The sequence below is a fragment of the Pan paniscus genome, chromosome 12, assembly GCF_029289425.2.
Source record: "Pan paniscus chromosome 12, NHGRI_mPanPan1-v2.0_pri, whole genome shotgun sequence".
Taxonomy (NCBI): Eukaryota; Metazoa; Chordata; class Mammalia; order Primates; family Hominidae; genus Pan; species Pan paniscus.
Genome location: NC_073261.2, coordinates 62,450,894 through 62,466,945, shown reverse-complemented (window position 1 = coordinate 62,466,945; position 16,052 = coordinate 62,450,894). Strand labels below are relative to the sequence as shown.

The 16,052-nt window shown below is 35.3% G+C and overlaps 1 protein-coding gene across 7 annotated transcripts in view; it reads right to left on the bottom strand.

Annotated features, from left to right (window-relative positions):
- Window positions 1-16,052, bottom strand: part of VPS54 (VPS54 subunit of GARP complex) — a 126,819-nt gene that overhangs the window by 40,252 nt on the left and 70,515 nt on the right. For all 7 annotated transcript variants that reach the window (XM_034953253.3, XM_034953254.3, XM_034953256.3 and 4 more), the window contains 4 exons: window positions 15,088-15,195; window positions 12,309-12,364; window positions 10,190-10,286; window positions 1,387-1,727 (listed from right to left, as the gene is read on the bottom strand). In XM_034953253.3, coding sequence (XP_034809144.1) covers window positions 1,387-1,727; window positions 10,190-10,286; window positions 12,309-12,364; window positions 15,088-15,195 — 602 coding nt within the window. The remainder of the gene's footprint in view (window positions 1-1,386; window positions 1,728-10,189; window positions 10,287-12,308; window positions 12,365-15,087; window positions 15,196-16,052) is intronic.

The following is a 16,052-nucleotide window of genomic DNA, read 5'->3' as shown; positions in this document are numbered from 1 at the left end:
AAGATAATGTGGCACATATACACCATGGAATACTATGCAGCCATAAAAAAGGATGAGTTCATGTCCTTTGCAGGGACATGGATGAAGCTAGAAACCATCATTCTCAGCAAACTATCACAAGATCAGAAAACCAAACACTGCATGTTCTCACTCATAAGTGGGAGCTGAACAATGAGAACACGTGGACACAGGGAGGGGAACATCACACACCAGGGCCTGTGAGGGGTGGAGGGCTAGGGGAGGGATAACATTAGGAGAAATACCTAATGTAGGTGATGGGCTGATGGGTGCAGCAAACCACCATGGCACATGTATACCTATGTAACAAAACTGCACTTTCTGCACATGTAACCCAGAACTTAAATTAAAAAAAAAAAAACAGAAAAAGAAGTAATAATAAAGTACTGAGTTGATTTATATAAAGATAATAAAAATATTCTTATTCTTAACAATAACTAAATCCAAACTATTCTTGGACCAGAAATATTTTATTGGTTCTATTTTTTTGATAACAGAGATTACTGGGTCAATTGGTAAACTTTGTTTAAATGGGATCTGTGGATCAGACGGTAATATTAATAATTTATTGTATCAATGCTTCCTTGTATTTAATCAGTATACTAAGGTTATATAGGAGTGTTCTTGTGTTTAGGAAATATACACCAGGTATCCAGGGATAATAGTGCATCATGTCTGTAACCTACTGTCAAAGGATTCAGAAAAAATATTAACATAAGAGATAAAGACAAAAGGAGACAGAAAGAGAAAAAGAGAGGGAGGGAGGCAGAGTGCAATGTGGTAAAGTATTAACACCTGGGGAATCTGGATGAAGGTTATATGAGAGTTTTTTATTCTATTATGGTAACTTTTCTGTAAATTTGAAATTATTTCAAAATAAGAAGTTTTTAAAGTAAGGTTTAAGAGAAGATGTGATCCATTTGGAAATTCATGTCTTTGAAAAACCAAAAGTTATAAATCAAACAGATCTTCACAACATATAAATCACAAAGGTGACACAGAAGAAAGAAAAATGACCAAAGCAAAAACTGACCTGGGTTCCAGTATATGTTCTGCCACTAGTCACTGTAAGCAAGTCATCTAAGCTCTCTGGGCATCAATTACCTTATCACTGAAATGAGGGCATTTAATAAAAAGGTCTTTAAAATTCTTTTGCAAACTTAAAACTCTATAATTTTCAATTACTTCCAATGCTCACCTCCTTACTTCTCATACATTTTTATAGAGATACGTTTCATAAAATTAATATATTTTTGTTAAATTCTAAAATTTACATGGTTTTTCAATAAACTGAATAATCAATCTTACTGAATCCATTAATAAGATGACTCAAAATCTTGTCAATTTGGCAGTAGCCACTATACTCACATAATATCCACACCTCCTGGAATAGCAGATGATGATGTGTGCTCTTTGCTGGATGAAGAATCAGTAGTACATTCTGGCTCGGATACAGAATCACTGCTGCAGGGCTCACTATTTGGAGATGCATTTCTTTGAGAGGTAGTGTCAACTGCTATAGGTGTTAGCTCACCCTCACCGAATGCATCACTTATAAACATGCCTTCATGGATTAAATAAGCCACCTCTGTGTCCAGTGAATTATCTTTTGCAGCATTCTTCTGTTGTGAAATCTCTTCCAATTCTCTAGTCCTTTGGTTTTTGTCAAGAACTGAGAGAACAACACTGTGAATGATATTTAATGTTGCCTACAAGAAAATAGGACACACTTTTAAGGGACGTAAAATATCTCTTACCTGAAGTTCCCAAAAGAGAATTCTGTGCATGTAATTTTGGACATCTATAATCATAAATGAGTCAAAGTCATGTATATCAGAATTTCTACCGATCTTTTATTACATAGGAAAAGTGATGTGAAAAAGAACTGGCTAGGAGAAATGGGTTCACTAAAGCTTAGAAATAAACTTCCTATATTTTAACTAATTTTTAAAATGGAAATCTCCCTAAAATATGTTGCATATTTCTCTGACCTCTTAAAAAGGTTACACTAAACATAACTTGCCCATCAGAGAATCATATACATTGATATGCCTGTCTAAAAGAAAAGGAATCTGTGTTACTTACCATGCCTAGCCCCTACCTCTCTTTCTCCTTTTCTCGTATCTTCTCTCACTTATTCACTACTCTCCAGACATTCTACTTCTCTTTCTACTCTTCCCTCATTCCAGGATTGTTCCCACCTCAGTGCCTCTGCTGTTTCCTCTATCCGGAATGCTTCTCACCTTGATCTTTGCACATATTTCCTTCTCATCACTGAGGTTCTGGCTCCAGTGGTCACTTCCTCAGAGGCCTTCCCTGACTCTCCACCCAGCAACTCTATCCCATTATCCAGTTTTTGTAAAAAAATAAAAACAAAAAACAAAATAAACCATTTATCATTATGTACAATTATCTTTGTTTATTCTAGGTCTCCTTCTATTAGAATGTCAGCTCCATTCCATGACACTGTAATCCTAATGCCTAGAATAGTGCCTGGCAAATAGGAGGTGCTCAGTAAATATTGAAAGCTAGGCAAATGAAGAGTAAATTTATGTAAACTAATGTCTTTATGGACAATTAAGAAATAAAGGACTGCTTGCCTATTTTAACATTCACAGTTGCAGTCTTACAATTGTTTCTCCCTTTCTCAAAACGCTTGGTTAGTTTTTTTGGAATCTACATGGTTCTAGGGAAGCAGACTCTAACTTCGGGTCTCCAAAATCAACAAAAGGATCTAAGCTAGTCCAATTAGTACATGGAACCGCCACAATCTGAGCTTAATTATTAGTAAGGTACATAGAAAAGAGAATTGCAAAGAAATAAAGCCAAAGCTTGATGACACCAACAACCTCTTTATGAAAGACCTTAAGGCTGACCTACCTCTGTGTATTTTTTTAGTTGTATGAGCTAATAAATCCTCTTAACTGTTTGAGACCCTCTGAGTTGTGTTTCCTGTTATTTGGAACTGAAAGCATTTTAAATGAGTCAATAGCCCATACAGTATACCGAAGATAGAGCCTTCAAGAGCTTTAGGACCAAAGTGTCTACTATGGATACTGCATTTTTTTTCTTTCTTCATTGCTCACTAGCTTCTTCTGTATTGTCACAAACTTGCTGCTCCACTACTGCTGCTTTAATCCTCACTGCTGTCCAATCTTTGATATAGTTAGTTCCCCCATCTTGTTTTGCGTCTTTTTCCTTATCTCTTCTGTCTTGCTAATTTTCTTTCTTAACTTTTTAAAATAAAAAGACATGACAGACCTATCCAACATCTATTCTACATCACTTTTCCCATGGTACAACAGCCATATAATTTGGGTAGAAATAAGCCCACTTTCCAGCTTCAAGTATCAGTTCTAAATAGCCCACTCAGTGTACTCCCAACCTCCTTGCCTAATGTTTAGCTTAGAGATGAGAAGAAAATCCAGATTTAAACTAATAATCAGTGCACAGCATTTTCCTGATCACAGTGACTGGACATGTGACCTAAACTGGTTCAATCAATTAAAGCCAAGGACTTTCATTTGATGACTGAAGAAGAAAAACTCCAGGTGAAAAATTCTAAATTTGGCTTAATCGATAAAGGAATTTCATTTGGTGACTGAAGAAGGAAAACTCTAAGTAAAAAATAGAAAACTTCTAGGTGGTATAGAATTGTGGCAAATGTGGCAGACCTAGAACTGATGAAGCCAAGAGGAAAGAGAAAGGCAAAGCTGAATTGGAAACAGAGAAACTAAGCTGGAGAACCAAGACAAAACCATGCATGAAGCCCTTCCTAGTCTTGGACTTTTCTTTAATTCCCAGAGCCAATACATTCCTTGTATTGTTTAAACTAGTTTGATTTGAATACTTCATTCTTTTAATAACATCTTCACTTATACAGTTATTAAAATTTTCCACATAAAGTATATCAGGTATTCTCCTAGGGATTCTTCTTTGCTGTTTTCACCGTAGCTACACTTTTAAAGATTTGCTGATTATTTTTTCCAAATCCAAAGCCATTCTTAAGAATGCCAGAAGACTGGTATCCAAAAAATAAGATTTTAAAATACATAATAGTTTCAACAGTAGATACATGGTTTACTTTCTGAACTATTACACAGTCTATAGACAAGTTCATGTTTCAAAAACACCAGGACAGCTAAGCCAAATATAATTTTCCAATCTTGAGAATGGAGTTAATGAAATATCTGGTAGCCATATTGATAACCATAATGACAACTGATATTGTCATTCTGAAATGACAGACTAGGATTATTTATCCATACAACAAAATGAAATTTAAAAACTAAGAATTCCTTGAAAAGAAGGTAAGCTGCATTTAAAGGCTGTTATCTTTCTTACCTATAAAAATTAGCCTAATCTATAGGGTGCTAACAATAAACAAGAATTTAATAAAAAGTCAAAATACAATAGTAAAGAATGAAGTACGGAAGTCTTATAATCCTGATTTCAAAACTTACAAGACTATGGTAATCATAACAGTGTGGTATTGGCATAAAGAGTGACATATAGAATACAGAGAGCCCACAAATGAACTCTCACATATATAGTAAAATGTTTTTTGACAAGGGTGGCAAGACCATTCAATGTAGAAAGGTCAGTCTTTTCAACAAATGATACTCGGAAAACTGAATATCCACATGCTAAAGAATGAAAGTAGACCTCTGTCTTATACCACCTATAAAAACAAACTAAAGTCAATGAAAGGCCTAAATATAAGCTCTAAAAATATAAAATTCTTAGAAGAAAATACAGGGAAAAAGCTTCAGGACACTGGATTTGGCATTGATTTCTTGGATATGAAATGAAAAACATAGGCGACAACAAAAAAAATAGACAAATTGGACTACATCAAAATAGAAAAACTTCTATGCCTCAAAAGACACCATTAACAGAGTAAAAAGGCAACCTACGGAATGGGAGAAAATATTTGCAAATCACGTATATGATAAAAGGTTAATATCCAGAATATGTAAAGAACTTCTACAACTCAACAACAACAAAAACAAACCACCCCATTAAATAATAGGCAAATAAAATATTTTTCCAAAAAAGACATAAAAATGCCCAATAAGCACATAAAAAAGATGCTCAACATCACTCATCATTAGAAAAATGTAAATTAAACCTACAGGGAAATACCACCTCATACCCATTAGGATGGCTAGTCTCACAAAATCCAGAAAATAACAAGTTTTGGCAAGCATGCAGAAAAAGTGAAACCCTGCACTATTGGTGGAAATGTAAAATGGTACAGCTGCTATGGAGAACAGTGTGAAGGTTCCTCAGAAAATTACAAATAGGATGACCGTATGATCCAGAAATTCCAATTCTGGGGTTGACAAAAATAAGAACTAAAAGGGGGCCTCAGAGAGATATTTGCATATGCATGTTCATGGCATTATTATTCTCAACAGCCAAAAGGTGAAGGCAACACAAATGTCCATTGACAAATGAATGGATAAGCAAAATGTAGTATATACACACATAATGCAATATTATTCATATTACTCAGCCTTAAAAAGGAAGGAAATTCTAACATGCTACAACACAGATGGCACCTTGAGGACATTAAGCTACATTAAATAAGCCAGTCACAAAAGGATAAATATTGTATGATTCCACTTATATGAAATACCTAAAAATCGGTGCACAGCATGAGTGCTCTATGAGTCAAACTCATAGAGACAGAAAGTAGAATGGTGGTTGCCAGGGGATTGGAGAAAGTGGAAACGTGTGTGTGTGTGGTGTGTGTGTGTATGTGTGTGTCTAGACAGGATCTTGCTAGGTTTGCCCAGGACTTGTGTGCATGTGTGCGTGGCTGTGTGTGTGTGCAGACAGGATCTTCCTAGGTTGCCCGGACTGGTCTCAAACTCTGGTCTCAAGCGATTCTCCTGCCTCAGTCTCTCAAGGTGTTGGGATTATAGGCATGAGCTACTATGTCAGGCCTATATTTGGTCTTTGTCCCCATTCCCTGGCATGCAGCTCCCTAAACCCTTGGAATCTCCAGAGTGGTAAAAATGTCTTCATATGCTAAAGAGATGACAAATAGCCGAGGGTCCCTACATAGCCACAGGATGAAGGCTGGTCACCTGAAAGACTAAGGCAGGATTAGAGGGTTGGGACTTTCAGCCCCACCTTGGCCAGAGTTATTATTATTATTTTGAGACAAAGTTTCGCTCTTGTCACCCAAGCTGGAGTGCAGTGGCACAATCTTGGCTCACTGCAAACTCCACCTCCTGGGTTCAAGCGATTCTCCTGCCTCAGCCTCCGGAATAGCTGGGATTACAGGCATGAGACACCATGCCCAGCTGATTTTTGTATTATTAGTAGAGATGGGGTTTCACCATGTTGGCCCGGCTGGTCTCAAATTCCTGACCTCAGGTGATCCACCCACCTCAGCCTCCCAAAGTGCTGGGATTACAGGCGTGAGCCACCACGCCAGGCCCAGAGTTATTATGTAATAGGTACAGAGTTTCAGCTTTGCAAGATAAAAAGAGTTCTGTGGATGGATGTTTGTTAACAGTAGCACAATAGTGCAAATGAACTTAATGCCACTGAATTGTGCACTTAAAATCAGTTAAGATGATAAGTTTTATGTTTATTTTTACCATGACCAAAAAGAAAGAAAAAATACACACTAAAAAAATACAAATAACAGCAACAGATCCTCAAGTTGTTAACAATTACTCAAATATGAAATTTATAAATCCCAATAGTTTATTATTTATCCATTCAAAATAAAAATACTATTGAAATATTCTGGCTGAAAATGTACCCTTTAATTTCTTTTAAAAAGTATAATACTAAATCCCTGCACTTTTGGAGGCCAAGGTGGGTGGATCACAAGGTCAGGAGATTGAGATCATCCTGGCCAACATGGTGAAACCCCATCTGTACTAAAAACACAAAAATTAGCTAGACATGGTGGCGTGCACCTATAATCCCAGCTACTCAGGTGGCTGAGGCAAGATAATCACTTGATCCTGGGAGGCGGAGACTGAAGTGAGCTGAGATTGTGCCACTGCACTCCAGCCTGGCGACAGAGTGAAACTCTACCTCAAAAAAAAAACAAACGAAAAAAGCGTAATACTAAAGTGACATATAGAATTGGATATCCTTTGTCTTTGAGAAATAAATGCAACAATGTAGGAAAGTAAATTATTAACCCTGGTAAATCAAACAAGAAATTCAAATAGTCTATTCCTGTAATGTGGTAAATTCTATTTAAAAACAAAACAACTTTTTCTGATTATAAAAGTAATACTTCTCTTTGTAGAAAATTCAGGGAAAATAGAAAAGAATAAAAAATTTAAATGACATCTAATCTGACCAGCTAAAGAAAACCACCAAAAAACCCCAAAGTTTCTCCTTGTTCTAGGAAGATAAAAGGGTTAAAAAAAATTTTTTTTTGACATAGCTGAGATCACACTATATAAGTACATCTACATCTTGCCTTTCTTTTTTTTTTTTTTTTTTTTTAAGACGGAGTCTTGCTCCGTCACCAGGCTGGAGTACAGTGGCACCATCTTGGCTCACTGCAACCTCCACCTCCCGGGTTCAAGTGATTCTCCTGCCTCAGCCTCCCAAGTAGCTGGGACAAACATGCACCAACACGCCCAGCTAATTTTTGTATTTTTAGTAGAGACAGGGTTTCACCATATTGGCCAGGATGGTCTCGATCTCTTGACCTTGTGATCTGCCTGCCTCGGCCTCCCAAAGTGCTGGAATTACAGGTGTGAGCCATGGTGCCTGGCCCCGTATCTTGCATTTTTAACTGAATATCATAATGTATGTATTTTCTCCTACCATTAAAAATCCTTGGCTGTATATAATATTCCATGGTAAAGAATGTGTCAAGCATAATTTATTTTACCATTTCTCTATTGTTAGACATCTGGGTTCTTTCCAATTTTTAGTTATTTTTAAATTCTTCAATAAAAATGAACAGCTTGTAATTAACATTATTTTTCAGTGAAGTAATACTTGACAGAATCACAAACTTTTTTCACAGGAAAAAGTACCATATTTCATGTCATCTGTAAAGATGTTGTACATAAGTACTAGTTTAAGTGGTCCAAATGTGAAAATGAGAAATTACAACTATAATCAATCAGTTTTCATATAGCACATACATAAAATAATAACTCTACTTAGTCTAACTGACATAGAGCCATTCCACATAGTGGAATAACTACAGTAAATCCTCACTTAATCTGAATGATAGATTCTGGGAGACTGTAACTTTAAGTGAAACCACGTACAGCAGGTTTTTGAATAACACTGTTTCCTTCAATGTTATTGAAAAAAACATTGAAGGAAATGTTTCACTATAATGATGAGTGAAAAAAATAGCTTTGGTATAAGTTGTTTCACTTAAAGTCACAGTTTCCAAGACCTATCCATAACATTGAAGACTTACTGTACTTTAAAAAATTTCTGGCAAAAAGTTGGCCAATTCTACACTATGCAATGTAAGAGTTCTATATATCTAGACATGCAATAATTGAAGTGTGTGATGATGAGGTCATGGTCAGAATATAAGAAGTGAAAACATGGTTTATTATTGAACACCTATAGATACAAGTTTGTGTCTGTCACTATCTATAGATAGGATCAACATTTTAGAAGCAGTCTAAATTAAGCACAGTGAATCCCACTCTATAAAACTTTTGTGAACCTGATTGGAGAGCTTACACATGTGACTTAGCATTGCTCCAATGTGAATAAAGGAAAATTAATGTCATACACAAGTACCAAAGTCCTCTGCACTATTTAACATGGTACTCAGGAGATGCTGGGGATGTTAACTAGTACATAAAACACAATGTTAACACTTGATAACTCAAAAAATATCTAATTTCACAAATGGTCCCTTTTAACTGTTACACATGGTAATTCCTAATGATTGTATTCTTTTTTTATGTTTATTTTTTCATTTTTTGAGATGGAGTCTTGCTCTGTTGGCCAGGCTGGAGTACAGTGTCACAATCATGCCTCACTGCAGCCTTGACCTGCTGGGGTTAGGTGATCATCCCACCTCAGCCACCCAAGTGGCTGGGACTACAGGTGTGCATCACTATGCTTGGCTAATTTAAAAATTTTTTTTGTAGAGATGAGGTCTCATTATGTTGCCCAAGCTGGTCTCAAACTCCTGAGCTCAAGTGATCCTCTTGCCTTGGCCTCCCAAAGTGATAGGATTACAGGTGTAATCCACCGTGCCCAGCCTGTATTCTTCTTAAACCAAAGCTATGACATGTTGGTGATTCAAACCAGTATGTATTAGAGTCTGACATCTTCTGTAAAATGATACGTGACCTGTTCTTTTTGTTATACTAAGTGGTTTAAAATTAAGTGGCTTGACTAAAGAGACAAAATAATTAAATGTAACACATGATGCTTGATTGGATTCGTGCCCAAAAAGTGAATAAAAATGTAAATAAAGAATATTAGCAGCCAGGCACAGTGGCTCACACCTTTATCTCAGCACTTTGGGAGGCAGAGGCGGGCAGATCACTTGAGGTCAGGAGTTCGAGACCAGCCTGGCCAACATGGTGAAACCCCATCTCTACTAAAAATGCAAAAATTAGCCAGGCATGGTGGCACACGCCTACAATCCTAGCTACTCGGGAGGCTGAGGTAGAAGAATCACTTGAACCCGGGAGGCAGAAGTTGCGGTGAGCCAAGATTGCGCCACTGCACTCCAGCCTGGGTAACAGCAAGACTCCACCTCAAAAAAAAAAAAAAAAAAGTAAATAAGCAAGGTAATTTGAATATAAACAATGTATTTTAAAACACCATTATATCAACATTGACTTTATAGAAAAATTGATAGTTTGGGGTGATTTTGGGGTGTTTAACAATATTGTACCTCTAGATAACCTAGGAGAACAAAAAATCATGAGAGGAAATATTACTGTATAATATTTAATGTAAAGTAAGAGCATAATATTTCTTAAGTTATAAAATTATAACTTATTAAATTCTTAAAACTGTCAAACTCTGAGGTACCTAAATTTTTATTTAAAAACAAGCCTCTTTAGAAAAATTACAAAAACAAAGAAACTGTGTTTTATTCTAGTTTGAGTCTTTATTTACATATTATGTATCTAGAAAGCTGACTTAATTTTAGGGATATTCTGGACAAACTAATTTATTATAAGCTTACCTTCACTCTCTGTAGGAAAATTGTAAACTTAGAGAAAATATCCTTGAGCAGATCAAACCACTGGGGAAAATTCAACATTCTCATCTGATCTGCAAGCCTAGAAAAAAATAATTCAAACAAAAATAATGATTGTCTCTGGGCCAATCAATATAACATCTACAAACTGGAAGAAATGAGACTACTATCTAGTGATAAAATGCAATTTCATTTAGACACCTAACTAAAATGTTGAAGAGGTAAATTACCAAAGAGTTATGGCTTATTTAAATATTTTTAAGACTGGTAAGTTAACTATATCATATATCAATTTCATATGAACAAGCTTTATGATCATTGAATGAATAAACCATAGAGAAATAAGTGTGAAGATATACTCTGGAATAAAAATGGAAACATACATCTCTCCCCAAAATTTAATAATCTGCTTTTCTAACTACAACTTTAAAAATACCATATGAGAAGTAATATGGCATGAGTTAAGAGCCCTGGAACCACAACACAATGCTTTGGTTTAAAATAGCAGCAGCTTATTGGAATTGCTAGCTATGTGGCTCTGGCAAGTGACTTAACCCCTCCACGCTCCAATTTTCTCATCTAACATGAGGAAACTGACAGAACCTACCTTATATGGTTGTTGTAAATATTATATGAGTTAATAAAAAATACTTAGAACAATTCATGACACATTTTTAAAAGTACCATGTAAGCAGCAGCCATTATTATTTTGATAGTTGACAGAAATCATTAACTTCAAGGCGAAAAAAAGTAGTACAAATTCATTCCCTAAAGATATTTTATAGTACCAAAATGACTTATTACTCTAAATTTTTAATAAACGCAGCTTCAGTTAAGAGTTTATTCTAAAAAGATACTACAACACTTGATATACAGGAAGTTCTCTACTTCTATGGAGAAAATTCCCTAGGGAAGAAGAAAAACTGACTCTCCACATCCATGGAGCTTCTAATAGTGTCCCAATGACTTATGTTTTCCAACCACTAACAATTCTCTGATTATTATAGTTTGCTTCAACTAATTCTGAAATTGAGTTTTCCCTAGATAATAGTGTGGAAATTAATACTCCATTCTGTGAGTTTGGCCCAAGAAAGTTTCACAGTTGTACATATTGCTATTCATATCTAAGCCAGCTAAAAACATTTAAATATCCATATGAACAAGAAATTCAGTCATAAAATATTATCACTATTCTTCTTAAAATAATAGAATAGGAATTTTTCTTTTCTTTCTTTTTTTTTTTTTTTTGAGACAGGCTCTTACTTCGTTGCGCAGGCTGGAATGCAGTGGCACAATCATGGCTCACTGAAGCCTGGACCTCCCAGGCTCAAACCATCCTCCTACCTTAGCCTCCTGAGTAGCTAGGACTACAGGCATGTGCCACCATGCCCAACTTATTTTTTTAATGTTTATTTTTGGTAGAGATGGGGTCTCACTTTATTGCCCAGGGTGGTCTCGAACTCTTGGGCTCAAGCGATTCTCCCACCTTGGCCTCCCAAAGTGCTGGGATTACAGGTGTGAGTCAATGCGCCTGGCCAAGAATAGGAATTTCTAGGGTGAAAACAAAAAAAAAATACAAACATGGGCAATTCAAAATCATTAACTCAAACTTCTCAAAGCCAATTAAAAGTTGATTTTAATTACATAGCTACAAATTTAAACATAATGCTTGCTATGCCCCTGTAATGAATTATCTCCAATTTTACCTCTCCATATCTATGTTCTGTCCCTGTCCATCCTGCTCTCTGCTCTGGGAAGCTAACATGTGGGTCTGGCCATTGAGGAGCCTTTACAAAAACTGGAAGGAGTAAAGGTACCTACTCCTCTAGCTCTCTAGTAAAGGTACCTATTTCTCCTGTCTCTCTCAAGGGTTGCCTCAGGGTGACTGCTTCCCTCTACTCAAGGTCACGGCTTTTTTTCAACTACCTTTCTCCTCAATTCTGTTAAGCACTGTCTTCGTTCCGCACTGTCACTTGTGATTTTCCTACACCCTGCTCACACCTTAGTAAATAATTCCTTAACGAAATCTACTTCGAATTATTCTAATTTACATCTATCATCTTTTCTCTGACTGATAACCACCAACCTATATATTTATACTTACTTCACAACAACATCTGTGTCTATTTCTTCTGTTTGTGAAACTTTATTAATCACACACTGCAAAATTTAAGAAAAAACAAAAACAATTTGATTAATTGTCTTTCAAATCCTAAGTATTCCATGTTCCATTTGTACATTAAAAAGGCCCTTACTATATGAACAGACACTTTTCAAAAGAGGACATACATGTGGCCAACATAACTGATCATTAGAGAAATGCAAATCAAAACCACAATGAGATACCATCTCACACAAGTAAGAATGGCTATTACTAAAAAGTCAACAATAACAGGTGCTGGCAAGGTTGTAGAGAAAAGGGAACACTTATACACTGCTGATGGGAGTGTAAATTAGTTCAACCATTGTGGAAGACAGTGTAGCGATTCCTCAAAGACCTAAAGAGAGAAATACCATTCAATCCAGCAATCCCATTACTGGTTACATACCCAGAGGAATAAAAATTGTTCTATTATTAAAGACACATGCACACGTATGTCCACTGTAGCACTATTCACAATAGCAAATACATGGAATCAACCTAAATGCCCATCAATGATAGACTGGATAAAGAAAATGTGGTACACGTACACCACGGAATACTATGCAGCCATAAAAAAACAATGAGGTTATGTCCTTTGCAGGAACATGGATGGAGCTGGAGCTCATTATCCTTAGCAAACTAACACAGAAACTGAAAACCAAATACTGCATGTTCTCACTTGTAAGTGGGAGCTAAATGATGAGAACACACAGACACATAGAGGGGAACACCACACAGTGGAGACTATTGGAAAGTGGAGGGTGGGAGGAGAGAAAGGACCAGAAAAATAACTAATGAGTACTAGGCTTAATACCTGGGTGATGATATAATCTATACCAAAAAAACTCATGTCACATGTTTACTTACATAATAAACCTGCACATGAACCCCTGAACTTAAGATAAAAAAAAAATTTAAAGGCTCTTACTGGCTACAATAATTATTTTACCAGATTTTTATCTCTTATGTATCTCTCACAGTGTTTGAAAAGCTGATTACAATTAGCCAATTAAATAATTATTTCAGAGTATGTTTGAATTGTAATCATTAAAATCACCTAATATTCAAAACTGTTCAAAATCCTACACCAGAAAAGCAGAACTATAATACTTAGGAACAAGGTGTAAGCCCCATATTAAAATCCCAAAAGAAATTAGTATTAGAAGTTACATTTCCTTGTGATACATGCAACAGTTTAAAATTAAAAAATAAATGCTTAGATTTGAAGTCTGGGAATTGAAACATATCAGTTTTTAGAAATTGCTTAAAATATATATACAGAAAATTGTACAAATTATGTTTACAGCTCAATATTTTTGTACAAATGGAGTACATCTGTGTAATTAGAACTCAGCTCATGAAACAACCTTGCTAATACCCAGAGCTCCTCCCCTATTCCCCTACCAGTTACTACTTCCTCCCAAAATATACTATTATCTTGATTTTTAAACCAAAGAATAATTTTGCCTGCATTTGAGTTTTACATAAGTGGAATCATACAATGTATACTTTTCTGTGTCTGGTTTCTTTGGCTCCACATTATGTGTATAATATTCATTTGTTATTCTGTGTAATCTATTCATTCTCATTAATGTATAGTATTCCACTGTACAAATACATCAAAATTCTATTTATCCTTTCTACTGGTGATGGAATTTGGGCTGTTTCCAGTTTTTAAAATTACAAATAGTACTGCCAGGAACATTCTTCTGCTGTGTTTTGGTGAACTTATATACATATTTCTGTTGGGTGCATACCTAGGAATAGAAATGCTGGGTCACAACATGTATGCAAATTTGGCATTACTATATATTGCCAACAATTTTTCAAAGTGGTTGTACCAATTTAAAAATAGTGTTCTAATCAGTGCTTGAAAGAGGGGATGATTATAATTTTTTTGCTTATTTAACTTTTAAACTTAAACTTTAAAAACTCATATATGTACATTCAACCTAATGATAATAATCAATTAAGCCTAATAAATACCTTTAAAATCATATTATCTTTTTCATATATTAAAAAACTGAAGTTCAGTGGATAAGATTTATCTGACTAAAAAAAGTCAAAACAAAGATCAGGGAATACTGAAAAACACATGGATTCTAGTTTATAATTTCTTAGAGATTAGGATAAAAAGGAAATGAACATTTGTCTGCTGATGGGAGTATAAATTGGCAAATCTTTTTAAATAGGAATTAAATTCTATACATCAAATAACTTAAAAATACTTTTCACTCTCTAACCAATACTTCTAGGAATCAGTCTAAGAACAAACATTCTTAAGCACGAAAAACAAACAAAATAACTTTATACCACAGATGTCTGTCACAGTGCTATTTATTGTATTAAATTAAAAACAACCTAAATATTCAACACAGAGGAAAAGTTAAGTAGATTTAACATAATGTTAATGGGACTTTACACAATCATTAAAAATGATGTTTCTGAAAGCTTTTATAATAATATGAGAAACTGCTTATGATTGTAACTGAAATACATGTATAAAATCATATACACATAATGACAACATAAGAAAATCAGTCTACACATGGAAATATTCCTATAGCAATAATCTTTTGGCTGGTAGGGCTATGTTTTACTTTCATTTTTCTAAATTTTCGGTTTTTACATAAATGAGCTATATTACTATTACACTATATATATTATTACTAGGATAACATAAAAATAAACTTCACAAAGGTTCCAGACCAAAATACATCAAATAAAAATGCATAATTACCTGTTTAATGATATTCTTTGCTGTAATAATCATTTTTTCACCATAGATTTCTAAAAAATTAAGCTTTCTTTGTTTTAAAAGTCCAAATACAAGAGATATTAGTCTTTCCTGTTAAAATAAAATAAAAGTATGTAACTTGACATTTTAAATATGAAGTAATTTTACTTAGAGGTAGAAATATTCAGCATCAAGAGTTCTGTTTGATCCTCAGATCTCTATCCTGCACAAAGTATTTTCTAGCAGCCTGAAAACCCCTCCCACAGCAACCTTATCATGAGATTTTTGGAGTCAGTGCTGTAAAACAGATAAATCCTACCCCACCACAGTGAACCAATGAAGCTGGTTTTCGGGCAAAACAATACAAGGGTATTTTTTGTTCTAGTTTCAACAAGTAAAAAATATCCTTCTCACACCCTGATGACCAATAAATACTCCATGGGCCCTGTGGGTTTTTTTTGGTTTTTGCTTCTTTGTTTTGAGACAGAGTTCCACTCTGTTGCCAAGGCTGGAGTGTAGTGAGGTGATTACAGCTCACTGCAGCCTTGATCTCCCAGGATCAAGTGATCCTCCCACCTCAGCCTCCCGAGTAGCTGGGACTAGAGGCATGCACCACCACACCTGGCTAATTTTTAAATTTGTTTTGTAGACTCACTGTGTTGCCCAGGCTGGTCTCAAATTTCTGGGCTCAAACGATCCTCTAGCTTCAGCCTCCTAAAGTGCTTGGATTATAGGCCTGACCCACTGCACCTCACCCATGCTTTGTAACTCATAGTCTAGAAGACTGAAATAATGACCTAGACTCTCACAGTGGGAAGTCAACTGCTAACATCTACAAAAGTTTCTTTACTTAGGCAGTTATCAGGGTTTCTGGGATTTTTTACTAGTTGTTGTCAGTGATTAACACTGAGAAGTTACCAGCTAAGTGAAGCCTGGATATTATGTATTTGTATATACATATATAAAAA